We start from the raw sequence: 16565 nt of genomic DNA, 5'->3' as shown, positions 1-16565 counted from the left end.
TACTGATCATATATATATATATATATATATATATATATAGTTTTATTTAAAAAAAATTACCATTTAATTTTGTCATGAAATTCAAGGGGACACTGGGCTCGTATAACACACTTACATTATGGCAGTTTATTTACTTTTCATTATTATTCTTACACGATGATAGTATTTATTCTACTGCTTTTATTTTATACTGATAATGAAAAATAATTAAAAAAATTGTACTCATTATTTAAGCATTAAAATAAAGGAACTGAGGTTGAAAATATGATTGTCATTAAATTACTATATTACTGATCATATATATATATATATATATATATATATATAGTTTTATTTAAAAAAAATTACCATTTAATTTTGTCATGAAATTCAAGGGGACACTGGGCTCGTGCTATTACATAACACACACAAAAAAGGCAAATGAAGACAGAAGAAAAAAAAAAGTTTAATCGTAAACCTGTTAGATGCTTAGATTTATTTAAACGTATTACCACAATTTATCATAAATAATTACTACCTTATAATGCCATGAGACGTTTATCTTTAAAGCCCAAACATTGTGTATTTTAAATAAGAACTCGCACGCATACATTAGTTTAACTCCAGATTGTTCCTAATTATGAAAGTGGGCGTTGCGCAATTTTGCATTATGCAAATAAGGGGGCGGGGCCCGCTTGTGGCAGCGATGACGTGACGTAAGGTCCAGCCTTGCGGAGAGAGCGCAACAAACATGGCGACAGAGCGGAGCGGACAGGGGTGTCTTCTAACTTTCATCGTGTTCCTCTGGAGCTCTGTCGGCGGGCGGACGGAGACGTCGAGCCCCGGCTCCAGCAGTCAGATCCTGGGCATGCGGCTGGAGAGGAGCGAAAAAGCGGCCAGCACGACGGAGGACGGGGTCATCCAGGTAACGGAGGAGAGCAGCGTCGTGCTCAGGTTTTATGGGGTGCACCTGAGCCCGGACGCAGCATCCCACATCAGGTTCACAGAGTATGTGAATACGGGTGACAGTGACGAATTAAACAGGACTTGTGAGGATTTCACCAAAGACCTGAGCATCAGCACCTTCATGAACGTGAGCAACAGAGGGACGTCAGGTCTGGTGAGTGTGTATGTGAAGCCACTGCGTAAGAGTGAACGAGAAAAGACCTACAGCCTATGTGTCAGGCAGGGTTTGGGAGACAAATGGGTCCAGTTGGGTGAAAATGATGGAAGATTGTTAGTCATAGAGGAGAAAGAAACTTTTCTACCTCTTTGGTTCCAAATCATCCTGATTTCAGGTTTGCTGGTGCTGTCCGGCATGTTCAGTGGGCTCAACCTGGGGCTCATGGCGTTGGATCCAATGGAGCTTCGCATTGTACAAAGCTGTGGAACTAATAAGGAAAAGAAGTATGCGCGAAAAATCGAACCTATTCGAAGCAAGGGCAACTATCTGCTTTGCTCTTTATTGTTGGGTAACGTGCTGGTCAACACAACTTTGACGATCCTGCTAGATGATTTGATTGGGTCGGGGTTGGGAGCCGTGGTGGCATCTACTGTTGGCATTGTCATATTTGGTGAAATCGTGCCACAAGCGCTGTGCTCACGCCACGGTTTGGCCGTAGGCGCCAACACCATCGTGTTGACCAAATTTTTCATGCTCCTGACCTTCCCATTGTCATTCCCCGTCAGTAAACTCTTGGACTGCGTTCTCGGGCAGGAAATTGGCACCGTCTACAACCGTGAGAAGCTGGTGGAGATGCTGAAGGTCACCGAACCCTACAACGACCTGGTGAAAGAAGAACTGAACATCATACAAGGTGCTCTGGAACTCCGAACCAAGACGGTTGAGAATGTGATGACGCCTCTGAGCAACTGCTTCATGATTCACATTGACACCGTGCTCGACTTTAATACCATGTCTGAGATCATGGAAAGCGGCTACACGCGGATACCCGTGTATGATGCCGAGCTCTCCAACATCGTGGACATCCTGTACGTCAAAGACCTGGCCTTCGTTGACCCCGACGACTGCACGACGCTTAAAACGGTCACCAAGTTCTACAACCACCCGGTGCATTTCGTCTTCCACGACACTAAGTTGGATGCCATGTTGGAGGAGTTTAAGAAAGGTTAGTGGTTTTGAAAGTTTAAAAAGAACCTGCTGTGCTCACAGGAAGCAAAGGCTTTGGCTCCATGCAGTTGTTTTCATCCTCCTATTGATTATGATGGGTGCTCAAATTCCCCCTGAGAGCCGAATCAATAACCATATGCTCCCTGTATCAGCCTCTGATCAATATGAAGCTCTTCTAGAAAAGACGGAGGTATCCCATGCTGCCAAAAACACCTGATGCTCATAAAAAATACATGCCAACATCCAGTCCACCCGAGTTTGCACACTCACTCTGATGTCCTACCACTTTTACCTTCAGATTTGGGGCCGTAACCACCATAGAAATTTAGGGAGACGTGTTTCCCCTCAATATTCAGATTAGTACTTGTTAATGTTCATCCATTAAAGATGTTGGTAACACTTTACAGGTTTTATTTGTTAACATGAGTTAACTACATCAGTTAACATGAACTAACCATTAACAAAACTAATATAGCATGTATTCATCTTAATTAATCTCAACATTTACTAATACATTTTTCATTTCAAAAAGTTGTATCTGGTTACATTAGTAAGCGCACTGTGAACAAACTTGGTTATCTACCATTAATAAAGGTTAATAAATGCTGTAAAAATATATTGCTTGTTGTTAGTTAACTAAATGTAATTGCATTATGAACTGTTAAAATGTATGCTCGGGGTTATTATAGTTAGCTAAAACTTAAACTAAAATGAAAACCATAAAAAAAAAATCAGCTAGTAACCCAGGCAACATTTTTTATATATATATATATATAGAAACTGCTAAAAATTACTAAGCATGTAACTAAAATGAAAACATATGGTAATAAAAATATATCTGTATAGTTTATGATATATAATTGATATTAACATCTCAGTGATAACATTGCATATACCTTATATGCAAAGAAAATAATACGTGTCTGCCAAATGCATGAATGTTAATATTTTATTTCACTTTATTGACTTTAATCATAACAATTATGCTGGTTTAATTTTTGTACAAACTGTTGAAGCACATTTTGCCCCAGAGTATTGATGTTTGATTAAAGATGAGTTGGATGGGCGGTGTTTTAAAATGATTGGTGGTTTGAAGTTCATCCCACTGCATTTTTCCTCTCCCAATCACTGCAGCACTGCAGAGGTGCCACAGAGAGACAAAAGCAATGTGACAGGCACTGTATTGTCCAGAATGTCAACTCAGGACATTGCTTTTGCTGCATTTGATGATAAATTTGTAGAAACTCTCCAAACCCTATTCAAATGTGTTTTACTATTTGTTTAAAATGAGCTCCGCTGAGATATGAATGTATGGAAAAAAGCTTATGAGTATGCAAATAAGTAAATATGGGTGGTTTGCTAAATGCCGATCCCTCAGGAACACTGGAGTGTATTTCAGCAACAAAATATTAGCTCTTCTCTTAAGCAGTCTGCTTGTCTGATGCTTTTTGTATTATAAAATAAGGCTTGATCTTACTCTAAATCCCTGGATTTCGGAAATAAATTGGCATATTTCCTCTATTTAAGGTCACTTATTAGAGATACATGATATAATTTTAGTCATTAAAAAAAAGTGTTTAGGGTTAGTGATGTGAATAAAAGTTTTAAGCTTTTTTTTATTTAGAAGCATGTTTTAATGCCTGATTTTACTTGTATTTTAAATATAGTTCAAAGCTTTAGTGGGGAAAAACATGCATTAACATATAACAAAAAATAATAATTGGTTGTCGGTGTTGGTCAGAACTTCTGTATTGGTCCGTCCATTTATTTTGGTTCAGATTTGAGCATTAAGTGTTGTACAAATTCAATATTATACAGCTTTTGTCCAGTAGTGTTGATTGGCTCTGTGTAGTAAATGCCGCTCCATCTGAAAGCAGATGATTTACTACTAATCACGGAACCGGCTTTACTGACGAGATGCGCATGACAATCGCATGCAATTAATTGCTCTGCCCTAGTCTAGACATGAGATTACCCATGGAAATGTAATTGATTTATTAATTGGTTCAGTTGATTTATTGATCTAGGCTTTCCCAAAAGTATCATAAGCTTAAGTAGATCATTGAGATTATTGGTGCCAATTCGGGATGTAACGATGCACGTCGAGCTGGTTGAAATCGATAAAAACGGTTGAGTCGGTTGAGATATTAAACGAATTGCGACAAAATTAGGGGTGAGTCCTCTGAGGAGAACTGACTGATTTCAGAAAAGTTTAGATGGTATTTTATTTTCATCTTGCCTCTGTAAAATGCATATTGAATATTTATAAGTGCAGCGCTGCTTTGTTTACAGCATCGCCGCTGTTCCATAAGCGCCACCTGCTGGCAGAGAGTGAATTTGTGTTCTCATTCAACCCTGTCTGCTGTTTTTGTTTCGTGCAGATATGATTTATGTAGTATAGTTTCACAACGCTGAAGTCAAACCATTCTGTTTCTGCTTCAAATTTCAATATTATGCAATCTAGTTTAAATCAACAACTGCTCATTCTGCATGTATGCTGCGTCCAATTGCTTCTAATTTTAAAGGGAAAGAGCAAAGGCAAAAGCCTTAAGGCTGATTTATACTTCTGCGTCGGACCTACGCCGAAGGCTATGCGTCAGTTTTCATTTATACTTCTGCGTCGTCGTCCGCGTCAACGTGCAGTACACATGCAAACCGCTAGAATGCAGTGTCCATGGGCATGTTGCTGGTGTAACCCTCAATACCACGACGAAAGCAGAAGAATAAGCAACTCGTCGGAGAAGCATTATAGCAGTGAAGGCAGTAAATATCAAATCATTAAATCATTATTTAAAACTACAAAAAGGAGACAACAACGGAACAGGAGATGATGGCATTCTTTCGATCTGCACAAGGACTTGTACCACGGCAGATCAACATTGTTGCGGACAACTATTGATGTATAATGCTATGTAGTATAACAAATGATAAGACGCTTGTTCTTTGCTTTGTTTTATTTTATATAAGAAGGTGTAACATTAAAATATATTAAAGTGCACATAAACACACAAAACTCAAGTACATATGGAGGGAGGGGTTCTTGCAGACCAATCACAGCGCTTGCGGTCCGCGTAGAATTGACGCTCTGTTCGATTTTTGGAGAGGTGCACGTCAGGCTACGGCGTATGGGTGCGCGTCTATGCGTAAGCTACGGCGTAGGTTCGACGCAGAAGTATAAATTGGGCTTAAGTTTGCTAATATGATGCGATTTATTTTATTTGTAACATTTTATTTGATTTGAGATTTGTTTTAAAATTTCAATTTAGTTTAATTTTGTTTTTACATATTTCAATTTCACCAAGAAATGTGCAGCATTTTGTCTGAGAAATAATTAAAGACACCTTATTTATAATTTGTCTTAAATCTCATTTTGTAGAAAAATCAAATGCAATAGTGAGAAAATAGTATCGTGAAATCAGTATCGTGAATGCATCACGAGTTGAGTGAATCATTATATTCCTAGTGATACCTGGGCTTATGATGCTTTTGGGAAACAAGTTACGCATTGGTTGAGAGATTAATAATTTTTTTGCCTTCTAGCTGACAATAGTAACAGAAAGAAAGTGGATCCCAATAAGAACAAGAGGGACTTTTCTGCTTTCAAACATGAGAGGGAATCCCAAAGCAAAATATCGCCTCAACTAATGCTAGCAGCGCATCGTTTCCTCGCTACTGGTGAGCTATTGCATCTATAAGGCGCTGATTATCACCTCTCTTTCAGCATTTGTTATTGCAAATAACAGCCGATCTTTGTTGTTGCCCATCTTTCCACAGAGGTGAGCCTTTTCAATCCGCTCCAGATTTCAGACAAGGTCTTACTGCGTATCCTCAAGCACCCGGATGTCATTCAGGAGATTAAGTTCAACGAGAACGACAAGCGCTCGCAACAGCACTATTTATATCAGCGCGGAAAACCTGTCGACTTTTTCGTCCTTATCCTTCAGGTAAGTAAAACTTGACTGGTAGGCCTGCGTGGAGAATTCAGCTGGAAGCTCTGTAGACTCTGGCAGAATTTGAACACCCACAAATATCTACACATCTCTCCTGCATGTGTGTTATTAAATATTTAGATGGGTTTGAAAATGCTTTCAGCTGCCAGTAAAAGTGCCTTTAAGTCAAAACAGAAAGTGGGCTAATTCCTTCAGTAATCAGTCACATGTTAGTTGAGCTTGCAAAAGACAAATATCACTATTACTATTGCTTAAACTGCTATTGCTTCTTGAGGATGTCTGTGCTAATACTTATAATGAATGATCACGTTTATGATTTTCATATGATGGGAGATAAACAGAAGATATTTTTTTAAAAATGTTTGTTTTCAGTTTTAATTTCAGATATCAAATCATTTGCAAGTAACCGTGGTTATTAGTTTGTTTAATTTTTAAACACATTTTGTTAATTATTTAAATAAATAAATTTATAATAGATTTAAATATAAATTTATATATCAAAGTATAAGAAAACAAAAATATGCTGTTAAAAATAGGATGATTTACAATGAGGTTCACTTCGTTAACATTAGTCAGTTATCAAAGGACAGTGGATTTTTACAGCATTTATTAATCTAGGTTAATTTAGAAATATACTATTGTTAATGTATTATGAACAAACATAAATTATCTAATGCTAATTTATACAACTAGAAATATATTTATAAATGTATGTATTTCTAAATATATAAAAAAATGTTAGTATATATAAAAATGAGCTTAACCTAGATTATTTAAAAAAATACCTCAGACTTTCATTCAAGGAATGATCTGCAGTGCTGCCAGTTTGGGGATTTTGTCACCAAATGTATCAACTTCCTCATTGTTGATGTGACTTTTAGTGATGTTTTGCGACAAGGAGCTATTTTGGCTATTTTTCTCATTTTTTATTAACAAAAAAACACAATTTTCGCTGTTCTCTCGTTATAATTTCACATGTAAATATATCTGAAAACACAGCCGTTACCTTTAACTTATGTGTATGGTGATTTTGTTAGACGATGCTTTGTTTATAAATCCAGAAAATTGAAATAGGCTGTATAAAAATAATGATTCCATGAATATGCTAATTAGTGTATGGCATCATCTGTGACAATTAGCAACTTAGCTGGACATTGTGGCTGTTAAGGTGTTCTAGGTTGTTAGGCTAGTTCTATGTATTGGCAATAACCCAGAACAGCCTAGCAACTGCATAGCAACACCCTGGCAACCATTCAGAAATCCCTATTATCCTTGTTGCGATTTGTATTCGAAACAAACATGTTTAAAGTTAATAATATAACCTTTTTAATAATGAACTGTCTAGTAATGTGTTACTGCATTCGAGAGTTTGGATGATTTGAGAGAAGGAGGAAAGGTCAGAGAAGTTGCCTGTTCCCCAGGGCTGCTACCATGTGATTCACCCATTGCATCCCATGTAACCCCTCACCATTTGACCTTGTGCAGGGGACCCGATCCCTGTGACATTGCTCCAGGGATGTCAGTTGTACAACTATCCGCAAATGTCTCTCTCTGCCTGTCATTGGTCAGAATTGTGAGTCGAGGATTAGATGTCCAAAAATAGACCCGATTTTTTTTTTTGAAGAAAACATGAGTGTTGCTTTCCCGTGCAAAACTCGCTGCCATGATGCCAGGGTGTTTTGAATGGTTACCAGGGCATTGCTATGTAGTTACTAGGTTGTTTTAGGTGGTTTCCACGGCATTGCCTTGTGGTTGCTACTAGGATGTTTTGGGTCAAGACCACTGATCTATAATAGAGAACATATAAGTCATATATAGATCAGTGGTCAAGACCTAGAACTAGCCTAGCAACCTAGAACACCATAACAACCACATAGCAATGCCTTGTGTGCTCCTAGTGTGTTGTCTAGTGTTTTAGGTGGTTGCCAGGGTGTTGCTATGTGGTTTCTAGGGTGTTTTAACCCTCTGGTGCTGCTCATGTGGCGGTCAAAAATGACCAATTTTTTATTATTATTATTTCAATGAAATAAATGTCCTATATTTTAGTTTGATAATGTTTTTTATTTCATATTTTGTATTTTATGGGATGTTATGGTACAAAAATATATTTATGGAATAGTTATGATCCATTACTACCACTACCACTTTTTGAGCGTAGATCTGAAAATGAAATTTTCCAACCTAAACTCATAAATCTTGAATGCTTTGGAGTGCATACTTAATTTTGATCTCTTTTTTTAAGATGACTCTTGGCAGATTATTGCTGAAGTGAAAAAAAAAAGTTGAAAAAATTGTTTCGTTTTTTTATCACAAAAATACAGTATTTAAATTTTATATGAAATGTATATTTTCCAAAACATGTTTTACTCTAAAACTGAGAAAATCAAAGCCATAAATCTATACAAGTTGTGTTTTAAATTTGAGGTTGATATTGCAAAAAAAGGAAGGTTTTGTTTGGGCGCAGTACCAAACGTTTCCACTAGATGAAATTCGCTGTACATTCATTTCCAATGCAGACATTTTTGGCCATGAACATTACAAGTGTGACTGTTTCAGGATCATTTAACCTTTCCAAATCATGTCCATGATTCTTTTTTTGTGTTCACATAGCAAGTGCCAAAACCTAACTAGTACTATTTCATACTATTTTCGTACTGTTCATGCTAAAGGTCCTTGCACACCGAGCCTGAAATTTTCATCCGAAATATATGCACGTTAAAAAAATTAATACGAACTCAAGTTCTGTCAATCATGTTTACACACTGCCTCCGAAACTTTCGTCATAAAAAAATTCGGAAAGGGTTCGATATTCTGCGTTTTTCGCATCCGTAATAGTAATGTTTTGCGACAAGGAGCTATTTTGGCTATTTTTCTCATTTTTTATTAACAAAAAAACACAATTTTCGCTGTTCTCTCGTTATAATTTCACATGTAAATATATCTGAAAACACAGCCGTTACCTTTAACTTATGTGTATGGTGATTTTGTTAGACGATGCTTTGTTTATAAATCCAGAAAATTGAAATAGGCTGTATAAAAATAATGATTCCATGAATATGCTAATTAGTGTATGGCATCATCTGTGACAATTAGCAACTTAGCTGGACATTGTGGCTGTTAAGGTGTTCTAGGTTGTTAGGCTAGTTCTATGTATTGGCAATAACCCAGAACAGCCTAGCAACTGCATAGCAACACCCTGGCAACCATTCAGAAATCCCTATTATCCTTGTTGCGATTTGTATTCAAAACAAACGTGTTTAAAGTTAATAATATAACCTTTTTAATAATGAACTGTCTAGTACTGTGTTACTGCATTCGAGCAAGGTTTCTGTGTGTGACAAATTTTTAGGATGACGAATATGAAAAAACGCATACAAAAATTTCGGACTCAGTGTGCAAGAACCTTAATTCTAAAATAAAAAAAATAAAAAAAGTAACATTTCAAAAATGACCAAATAACACCAGACGGTCAAGTGGTTATCAAAGCATTGCAATACGGTTGCTAGGGTATTCCAGGTGGTTGCTAGGTGCTTTCTTACTGCCACTCTGTAGTCATCTTTAGATATGACTTGGGTCAATTCTTCAATTTAATTAAATTCAGTTGCTTTCTTTTCTTTTTCTTTGTGTGCTGTCAAATCGATTAATCGCGATTAATCGCATACAAAATAAAAAAAGTTTGTTAACAAACACACACATTTAAGAAATATTTACATGTGTGTGAATCTATATATATATATATATATATATATATAGCATATATTTCTTAAATATATACGTGTATGTGTGTGTATTTATATATCGCAATTAATCGATTTGACAGCACTACTTTCTTTTTTTTTTGTGCCTGTTTTATTGTTTGCCAAGCAAAAATTACAAGTCTGATCACTTGGAGAAGTAACCGCACACCTCTCTGCACATTTTGAGGCATTGTTCATATTCTTACACTGTCAGGGAAAAAAAAGGTACAAAATCTGTAACTGGGGTTGGTACCTTTACAAAAATATGTACCATTAAGGTGCTAATATGCACCCTTTAGGAATAAATAAGGTACCGCCCCAGTGACAGTTTTGCCCCTCGGCCACGGCGTCCTGGTGTAGAGTTGCACAGACGGGTCTGTTGGGAGCGTCTGTGACCTCACTGGAGGTTTAGCTAGAAGAGGCCCTGCATCAGACAGGCCTGTCCTTCACTAATTGATCCCTCTTACATAAGAAAGGGATCCTGAGCATAGCAGCTCTAATCCCACCCCCTTTCTGCCAGCAACACACACACACACACGCAATTGAATGCACAACCAATCAAAGCTGTGCACTGTCCATGCCCTCTTTTTGTGAAACAGTCCAATCAGAGGCGAGATTGATGGAAAAACTCTTGGATATCCATGCTACAGCAAGCTAATGATACATATATAGATACTGAGTTACTGACTCATATTTGAACTATGTACAAAGATCAACACAATAGCGTGACCTTTAACCTCTCGCATACTTTCCAGTCATCTGAATTGAATATATGTGCGGCAGCTTACTTAACATCAAGGTCAAAGTAGAACGAGCTGTGATAGGTCACGGGGCCGACGTGGCGCACGGGCCCCCGGGGATCAGTCAATCAGATCCTGGATTTGGTGTGTGCTCGGCGGGGGGTCAGCCAGGAGAAGGTTAACACTTTCAGAACCTCAGTGTGAGAGTGTTTATCACAGTCGTAATCATCCCCGCGGCACAATGTCATGCGGAGCACAAACGCCATGTGTCAGGGAACATTACGTCACACTGGCCATCAAACCGCATGTCCGCTTAAATTCACCAAACTCCTGCGGCTTACTTACAAATGCTAATTTTCCGGATTAAACCTGCTTCTATTTTAAGTTTCAAAATGATTTCAAATGTAATAGATAATCAAATATATTGATGAAATTATGAAACCGAATTTTCAAAATGATAAAATATAAAATAAATTATAGAATCTGTAATATATAACATATATTTAAAAAAAGAACAATAATTGTGTATTGTTTTGATTGTTTTATTTTTAATTATATTTGATCATTTCTTATACTTCTATTTAAATAAAAATAAAAAATAGATTTTATATATATAGTTTTATTTAAATATTCAGTGTGTGTGTGTGTGTATATATATATATATATGTGTGTGTATATTATTTTTTTATTTATTTATGTATTTGTTAGAGTAATCAAATTACAATTTGTTAACATCTGTTAAATAGCAAATTACTTAATCTAATTAAGATAAATATTTGTTTTATATTTAAATATTTCTAATAAATTTATAGATAATATAATTTCTTATACTTCTATTTAAATATATATACATACATTTAAATATTTTTAATGTTTTTAATAAATAAATATATTAGTATGTAATAAATATTTTAGTAAGTGAATGATTGTCTTCTGGTTTTAGTACATTTAGTAATTTTGTAAGTTTTAGTTATTGATGAGTGATGATTTGTTGGAAGTACTTTTCTTATTATTATCAATGTTGAAAATTGTTTTTGCTGCTTAATATTTTTGTGGAAACTGATGTATTTTTTGTTTTCAGGATTCTTTGATGAATATAAAGTTCAAAAGAATGACATTTATTTGAAATGGAAATCTTTGGTAACATTATAAATGTCTTTATTGTTACTTTTGATCAATTTAATCCATCCTCACTAAATAAAAGTATTAATTTCTTTAAAAAAAAATAATAATAATAATTCTGGCACCAAACTTCTGGTACTGGTACTGTATATAATTTTGGAGATTTGTTTAGTAGTAGTGATCAATTTAATCCATCCTCACTAAATAAAAGTATTAATTTCTTTAAAAAAAATAATAATAATAATTCTGGCACCAAACTTCTGGTACTGGTACTGTATATAATTTTGGAGATTTGTTTAGTAGAAGTAGAAGTAATAGTATTTCTGTCAATAATTTGTATTTGCTCAAGTATACAAACACAGTGTCAGGTTTAACACCTTTTTTGTTTTGTTTTATGAAACTCGATTTGGCTCTGGTTTGCTGGCGTAACAGAAAGCAGCAAAGTTGTTTGTGTTTGGACTGTCTACCTGAATATAGACACCAGAGCAGAGGAGACTCAGATAGAGTGACAGGATCCGTGTGTCGTGAAATCCGAGCGCCGCAGATCCGGTTACCTTTTTCTGAAAATGAGAGGAAAGGTTGACTCTCCATTGGGATGGAAAATGGGGCAAATATGACGCCTGAGACATTGGAAAATGTATGCGTTTGCTCGAATGTGGTGTGACACAGAACTGGTTTCAAACTACTAAAAGTACTGACCTCACACCGAGTTTCGGTTGGGTTTTGTGTCATTCGTCTTTAATTATGGAGACCGGTTGTTCTTCAAGGAAACCGGTTAAGATTTCAAAATAAGATGCATTTGACTTAAATGTTTTGTTTTTAAAGTGTTTTTAAAAATGCTGTTCAATTATTTAAGAACAAACCATTGGGGGTTCTTGAGGGCTTTCAGTATCTTGAAGGACAACACGCAAAAGCTACGAAGGTTTTATTGCCAATGCATTTATTTGATTACATTTTGTTCTCATTTCTCGGTTCTCATTTATGTGGTTGTCTTTATGATTGTCTTCAATTTATTCTTCAAATATATACAGCAAAATGTCCTGCACAATTGACTTTTCTAACTAATTAACTCACACCTGTCTTTCAGGGTCGGGTGGAAGTTGAGGCTGGAAATGAGAATATGATGTTTGAGACGGGTCCTTTCTCTTATTATGGAGTCATGGCACTGACAACATGCCTGGGTGAGTATTTTACCTTGCTATTTTATCTCTAATTTTATCTACTCAAAAAATGTGAAACATCCCCACCTAAAGAAATTGTTTATTTAAAGGGACGGTCCACCCTAAAAAAAAAAATTGTCGTCATTTACTCACCCATGTGTCAATCATGTATCATCTTTTTATGGAGGCTTGAAAGCTTCTCAGTCATTGTAACTGCATGGAAAAGAGCAACCAGCACAGTTTAAGATGAGTAAATGCTAACAGAATTTTTAAATATGATTTATGAATGCATTTGAGTTTTCTGAATAAGGCTGATTTATGGTAACAATGATGTGTCTGTTGATTTGTTTGCTTCCCAGCGTTAGTTTAAGTAATGGATCTTGTCAGCACCTCTCAGTGCACTTTGTCATGATCTGTCATTGTAAGTTTAGTCTTTTGTATTGCATAATAACAGCGGCAGTAGGGGACTAAACAGGACACATTTGGCTGCAGGGACATCTGCTGGCCGAGTGTCACTAATAATGCAGTCTGATTCTGTTCTTCACCTCCAGCTGTGCCGCAGTCCATTCATGTGCCAAACATCACATTTATGTGCTTAGCATGTGTCTAAATGTGTGGCTGCGTGTGCTTTGAGAAACACTGCATAAGAGAAACCTTGAAACCCAAAAGGAGATGTTTAGCAGAATGTCCGAGCTGCTTTTTTCCACACATTGCTAATGGATATGTATGTGTGTGTGTTTTTATTATTTTTTTTGCAATGTACATATTTAAAGATTAGCTTCCAAATCAAATTTATGCTTGCAAACTTTTACGTTTTGACTAAAAACTTGGTACATCTTGTCTTGAGGCGACAAGTTTGAGTGTTTGCAAGTGTAAATGAGATTTGAAAGCTATGACAGAAAATCTTCCTTTGAATAATTTAATATTATTCCATTAAATAATATTGATTGATTGACTTAATTAGCCATGTATAAACCAACAATATTTGACGTTTTTGACTTGGAACAACTGGTCTCGAGGCAGCAGGTTTGAATGTGGAAAAGTGTGAGATTCGAGAGCTACAGCAGAGAATTTTTCATTGAATAATGTTTGTTTTTTTCCCCTGAACTTTTGTTTTTTTTTTAGTATTTGCATCCAGAAAAGCTGGAATATAGCATATGGACCACTTTTATGATACTTTATGGTGCTTCTAAGTGCTTTAAAATTACAAAAAGGATGCCCTTTAAAAGTGTGAGTAACTGGCTAAAATATTCGCTGTTATTCACTGAAAATATTGACATGCTTTCCTTGGAAGAGACGTAGCGATATCTAATACCAGATTTTTTTTATTTTTTTTTTTTATTTTAAGATATTTTCAATTAATCATTTAAATTGGTTTTCGAATCAGACTGAACCGATTCAGCCCACTGTAGGTCTGAATTCTTCATTGATAATGACTTAATTTTTGGTCTTTAACTCAAAAGTATGGTTTGGATTCAAAAGAGTTGAAACACCGTATATAGAGCACTTTTATGGTAATTTTGATTCATTTTTGAAGCCTGTTGGCAATGTGAAGTCCATTTTCCTTGTATGGAAAAGAGCAGCTTAGACATTCTGCAAAATATCTACATTTGGGTTCCACTGAAGGAGGAAAGTCATACAGGTTTGGAGCGATAACGCTAAGTTTTGGGTGAAATATAGCCTACCTTTAACATCCCCAGAATATGTTGTACTTTCAAAGGCAAGGTTAGTAGCAAAGCATTACCCCTTCAAAGAAAATATTATGTTCCTGTAGTGTTTTATAATGAGGGATTTGTACCTTCAGCGGCTGCTGATGCTGGAGCAGCTCTCGGCAGGATCTTGATGCGTGGCATGTTTAAAGAGCTTCTCTGTCTCTCCTCTGCTCTGCCTCTCCCCCCTCCTCCTCAGCTGTCACCCCCCCTCTCTCTCCTTCCGTGGTGTCGCCTCGTCCGCGCCGCCTTTCGCTTAAGAGGTTTTCTCTGTTCTCGCGTTTCCCAGGTAAATGCCCTGCATGCTGGGTGCTAACTCAGGGATGTAGGGGTAGCTAACAGGGGGGCAGTGTGGGACAGGAGCTAGTTTAAAAGGCAAAAAAATAACCTTTATCATGCTATGACCTGTTGTCCAGCAAGTTCACATTTTATTAATTTATTTATGTATATATTAACAGTGATTTAAAAGCTGTTCTAAAGCCTAGACAGCAATTTTAGGCATTGTATTAAATGCAATAAAAATACATTTAAGTTCTGCATAGAATATCAATAGAAAATATTTCCAGCTGATTAAAAATGCACATGCAAAATTTATTTTTAGGAAATATTCAGTATTTTCCAATTGCAAATTGAATTCAAAACATTCAAACTTGACACAAATTAGCCACAAGAATTGCAAAAACAAAAAATTTGACATCATTGATATCAAACTTATCACAACTAGTCTTGAGATGGCAGGTTTAAATGTGTGCGAGCATAAGATTCGAGCGCTACAGCAGACAATTTTCAGTAAATAATGCCGTTTATTTTCTTTTCCACCCCTCACACAGAATTATTGTTTGCATTCAGAAGAGCTGAAATATGGCATATGGCTATAGCATATAACTTTTATGGTACTTTTATGGTTCTTTTAGTCCTTTCAAGTTACAAAAATAATACAATAATAATGGCTGAAATTATTTTGTGACTTGCAAAACCTAGACACAATTTTAGACATTGTCTTGTTCAAGTTGAGCTTTATTGTCATTCTGCTGCATGTAAGGACATACAGTGGAATGAAATGTCGTGCCTCACAGGACCACGGTGTTACATAAATACAAGCATACAACAGTGAAGTAAAGCAGTAAAAACCTATACACAACTAACCTACTGACTGATTTTGATTATAAATATACTATATACATATATATAAATGTTTACCTATACATAAGTTAAAAAATACAGACTATACGGATGCTTCAATAATAATGGCTGAAATTATTTTGCTACGGATACACTTGTAGTGTATTGTAATAAAAATAAATTTTATTACTGTATAAAATATTGATAGAAAAGAGTTCCATCTAAATAAAAAATGCACACGCAAAATGTATTTTTCTCTGTTTATTAGGAAATACTGAAAAGTAGAATATAGTTCTTAATGAAAAAAAGTTAACTTTCATCCAGCATTTGTGTGCATAAAGTGTTTATTTGTTTTAGTTTTGAGTTGTTAGCTTTGCAACATAATTATTGAAATCAACTGTGAGCGTTAGCTTATATGCATGATGTGGCATGTGACACACATACACAGTTTTTAATGACCGTGTTATTAAAATGGAAGCTTGCTGGACTGGTTGACTCTGACATCGACCTCTTGAGCTCAGTCTTTGAAGAGCTCTTCTACTCTAACCACTAACACACTCACCCTGCTGCCTGTCCATCACACCTGACCTCCTGCACCTGAACACAACATTCACACCAACCTGAAGATTCAGTCCTGCTCCATTCTGAGTTGCCTTAGTATCAGAATATACTAGAAAATGTGCCATGAGTGTTGTGAGGCTGTTTGTGATGTCAAGATGAAACGGGAGCGTCGTTGTTTGAATGAAAAAATGCATTATAAATTATATTACTATAATTATACATGATCAGTGTCAAATACTTGTAGTGCAGTGTTATCAACTAAACCTAAACCAATAGCTTGTTAACTGGGGGATATATATATATATATATATATATATATATATATATATATATATATATATATATATATATATA

The 16565-nt window shown here is 35.8% G+C and overlaps 1 protein-coding gene across 1 annotated transcript in view; it reads left to right on the top strand.

Moving 5' to 3' along the window:
• Positions 1 to 664: 664 nt before the first annotated feature.
• Positions 665 to 16565, top strand: part of LOC107589011 (metal transporter CNNM4-like) — a 22624-nt gene continuing 6723 nt past the window's right edge. The window contains exons 1-6 of the mRNA XM_016277307.1: positions 665 to 2108; positions 2179 to 2300; positions 5638 to 5785; positions 5885 to 6054; positions 12747 to 12840; positions 14728 to 14817. Of these exons, the coding sequence (XP_016132793.1) occupies positions 731 to 2108; positions 2179 to 2300; positions 5638 to 5785; positions 5885 to 6054; positions 12747 to 12840; positions 14728 to 14817 (2002 nt within the window). The 5' untranslated portion in view covers positions 665 to 730. The remainder of the gene's footprint in view (positions 2109 to 2178; positions 2301 to 5637; positions 5786 to 5884; positions 6055 to 12746; positions 12841 to 14727; positions 14818 to 16565) is intronic.

The sequence above is a fragment of the Sinocyclocheilus grahami genome, unplaced genomic scaffold, assembly GCF_001515645.1.
Source record: "Sinocyclocheilus grahami isolate Dianchi unplaced genomic scaffold, SAMN03320097.WGS_v1.1 scaffold110.1, whole genome shotgun sequence".
NCBI lineage: Eukaryota > Metazoa > Chordata > Actinopteri > Cypriniformes > Cyprinidae > Sinocyclocheilus > Sinocyclocheilus grahami.
This window is presented reverse-complemented; position numbering and strand designations above follow the sequence as displayed.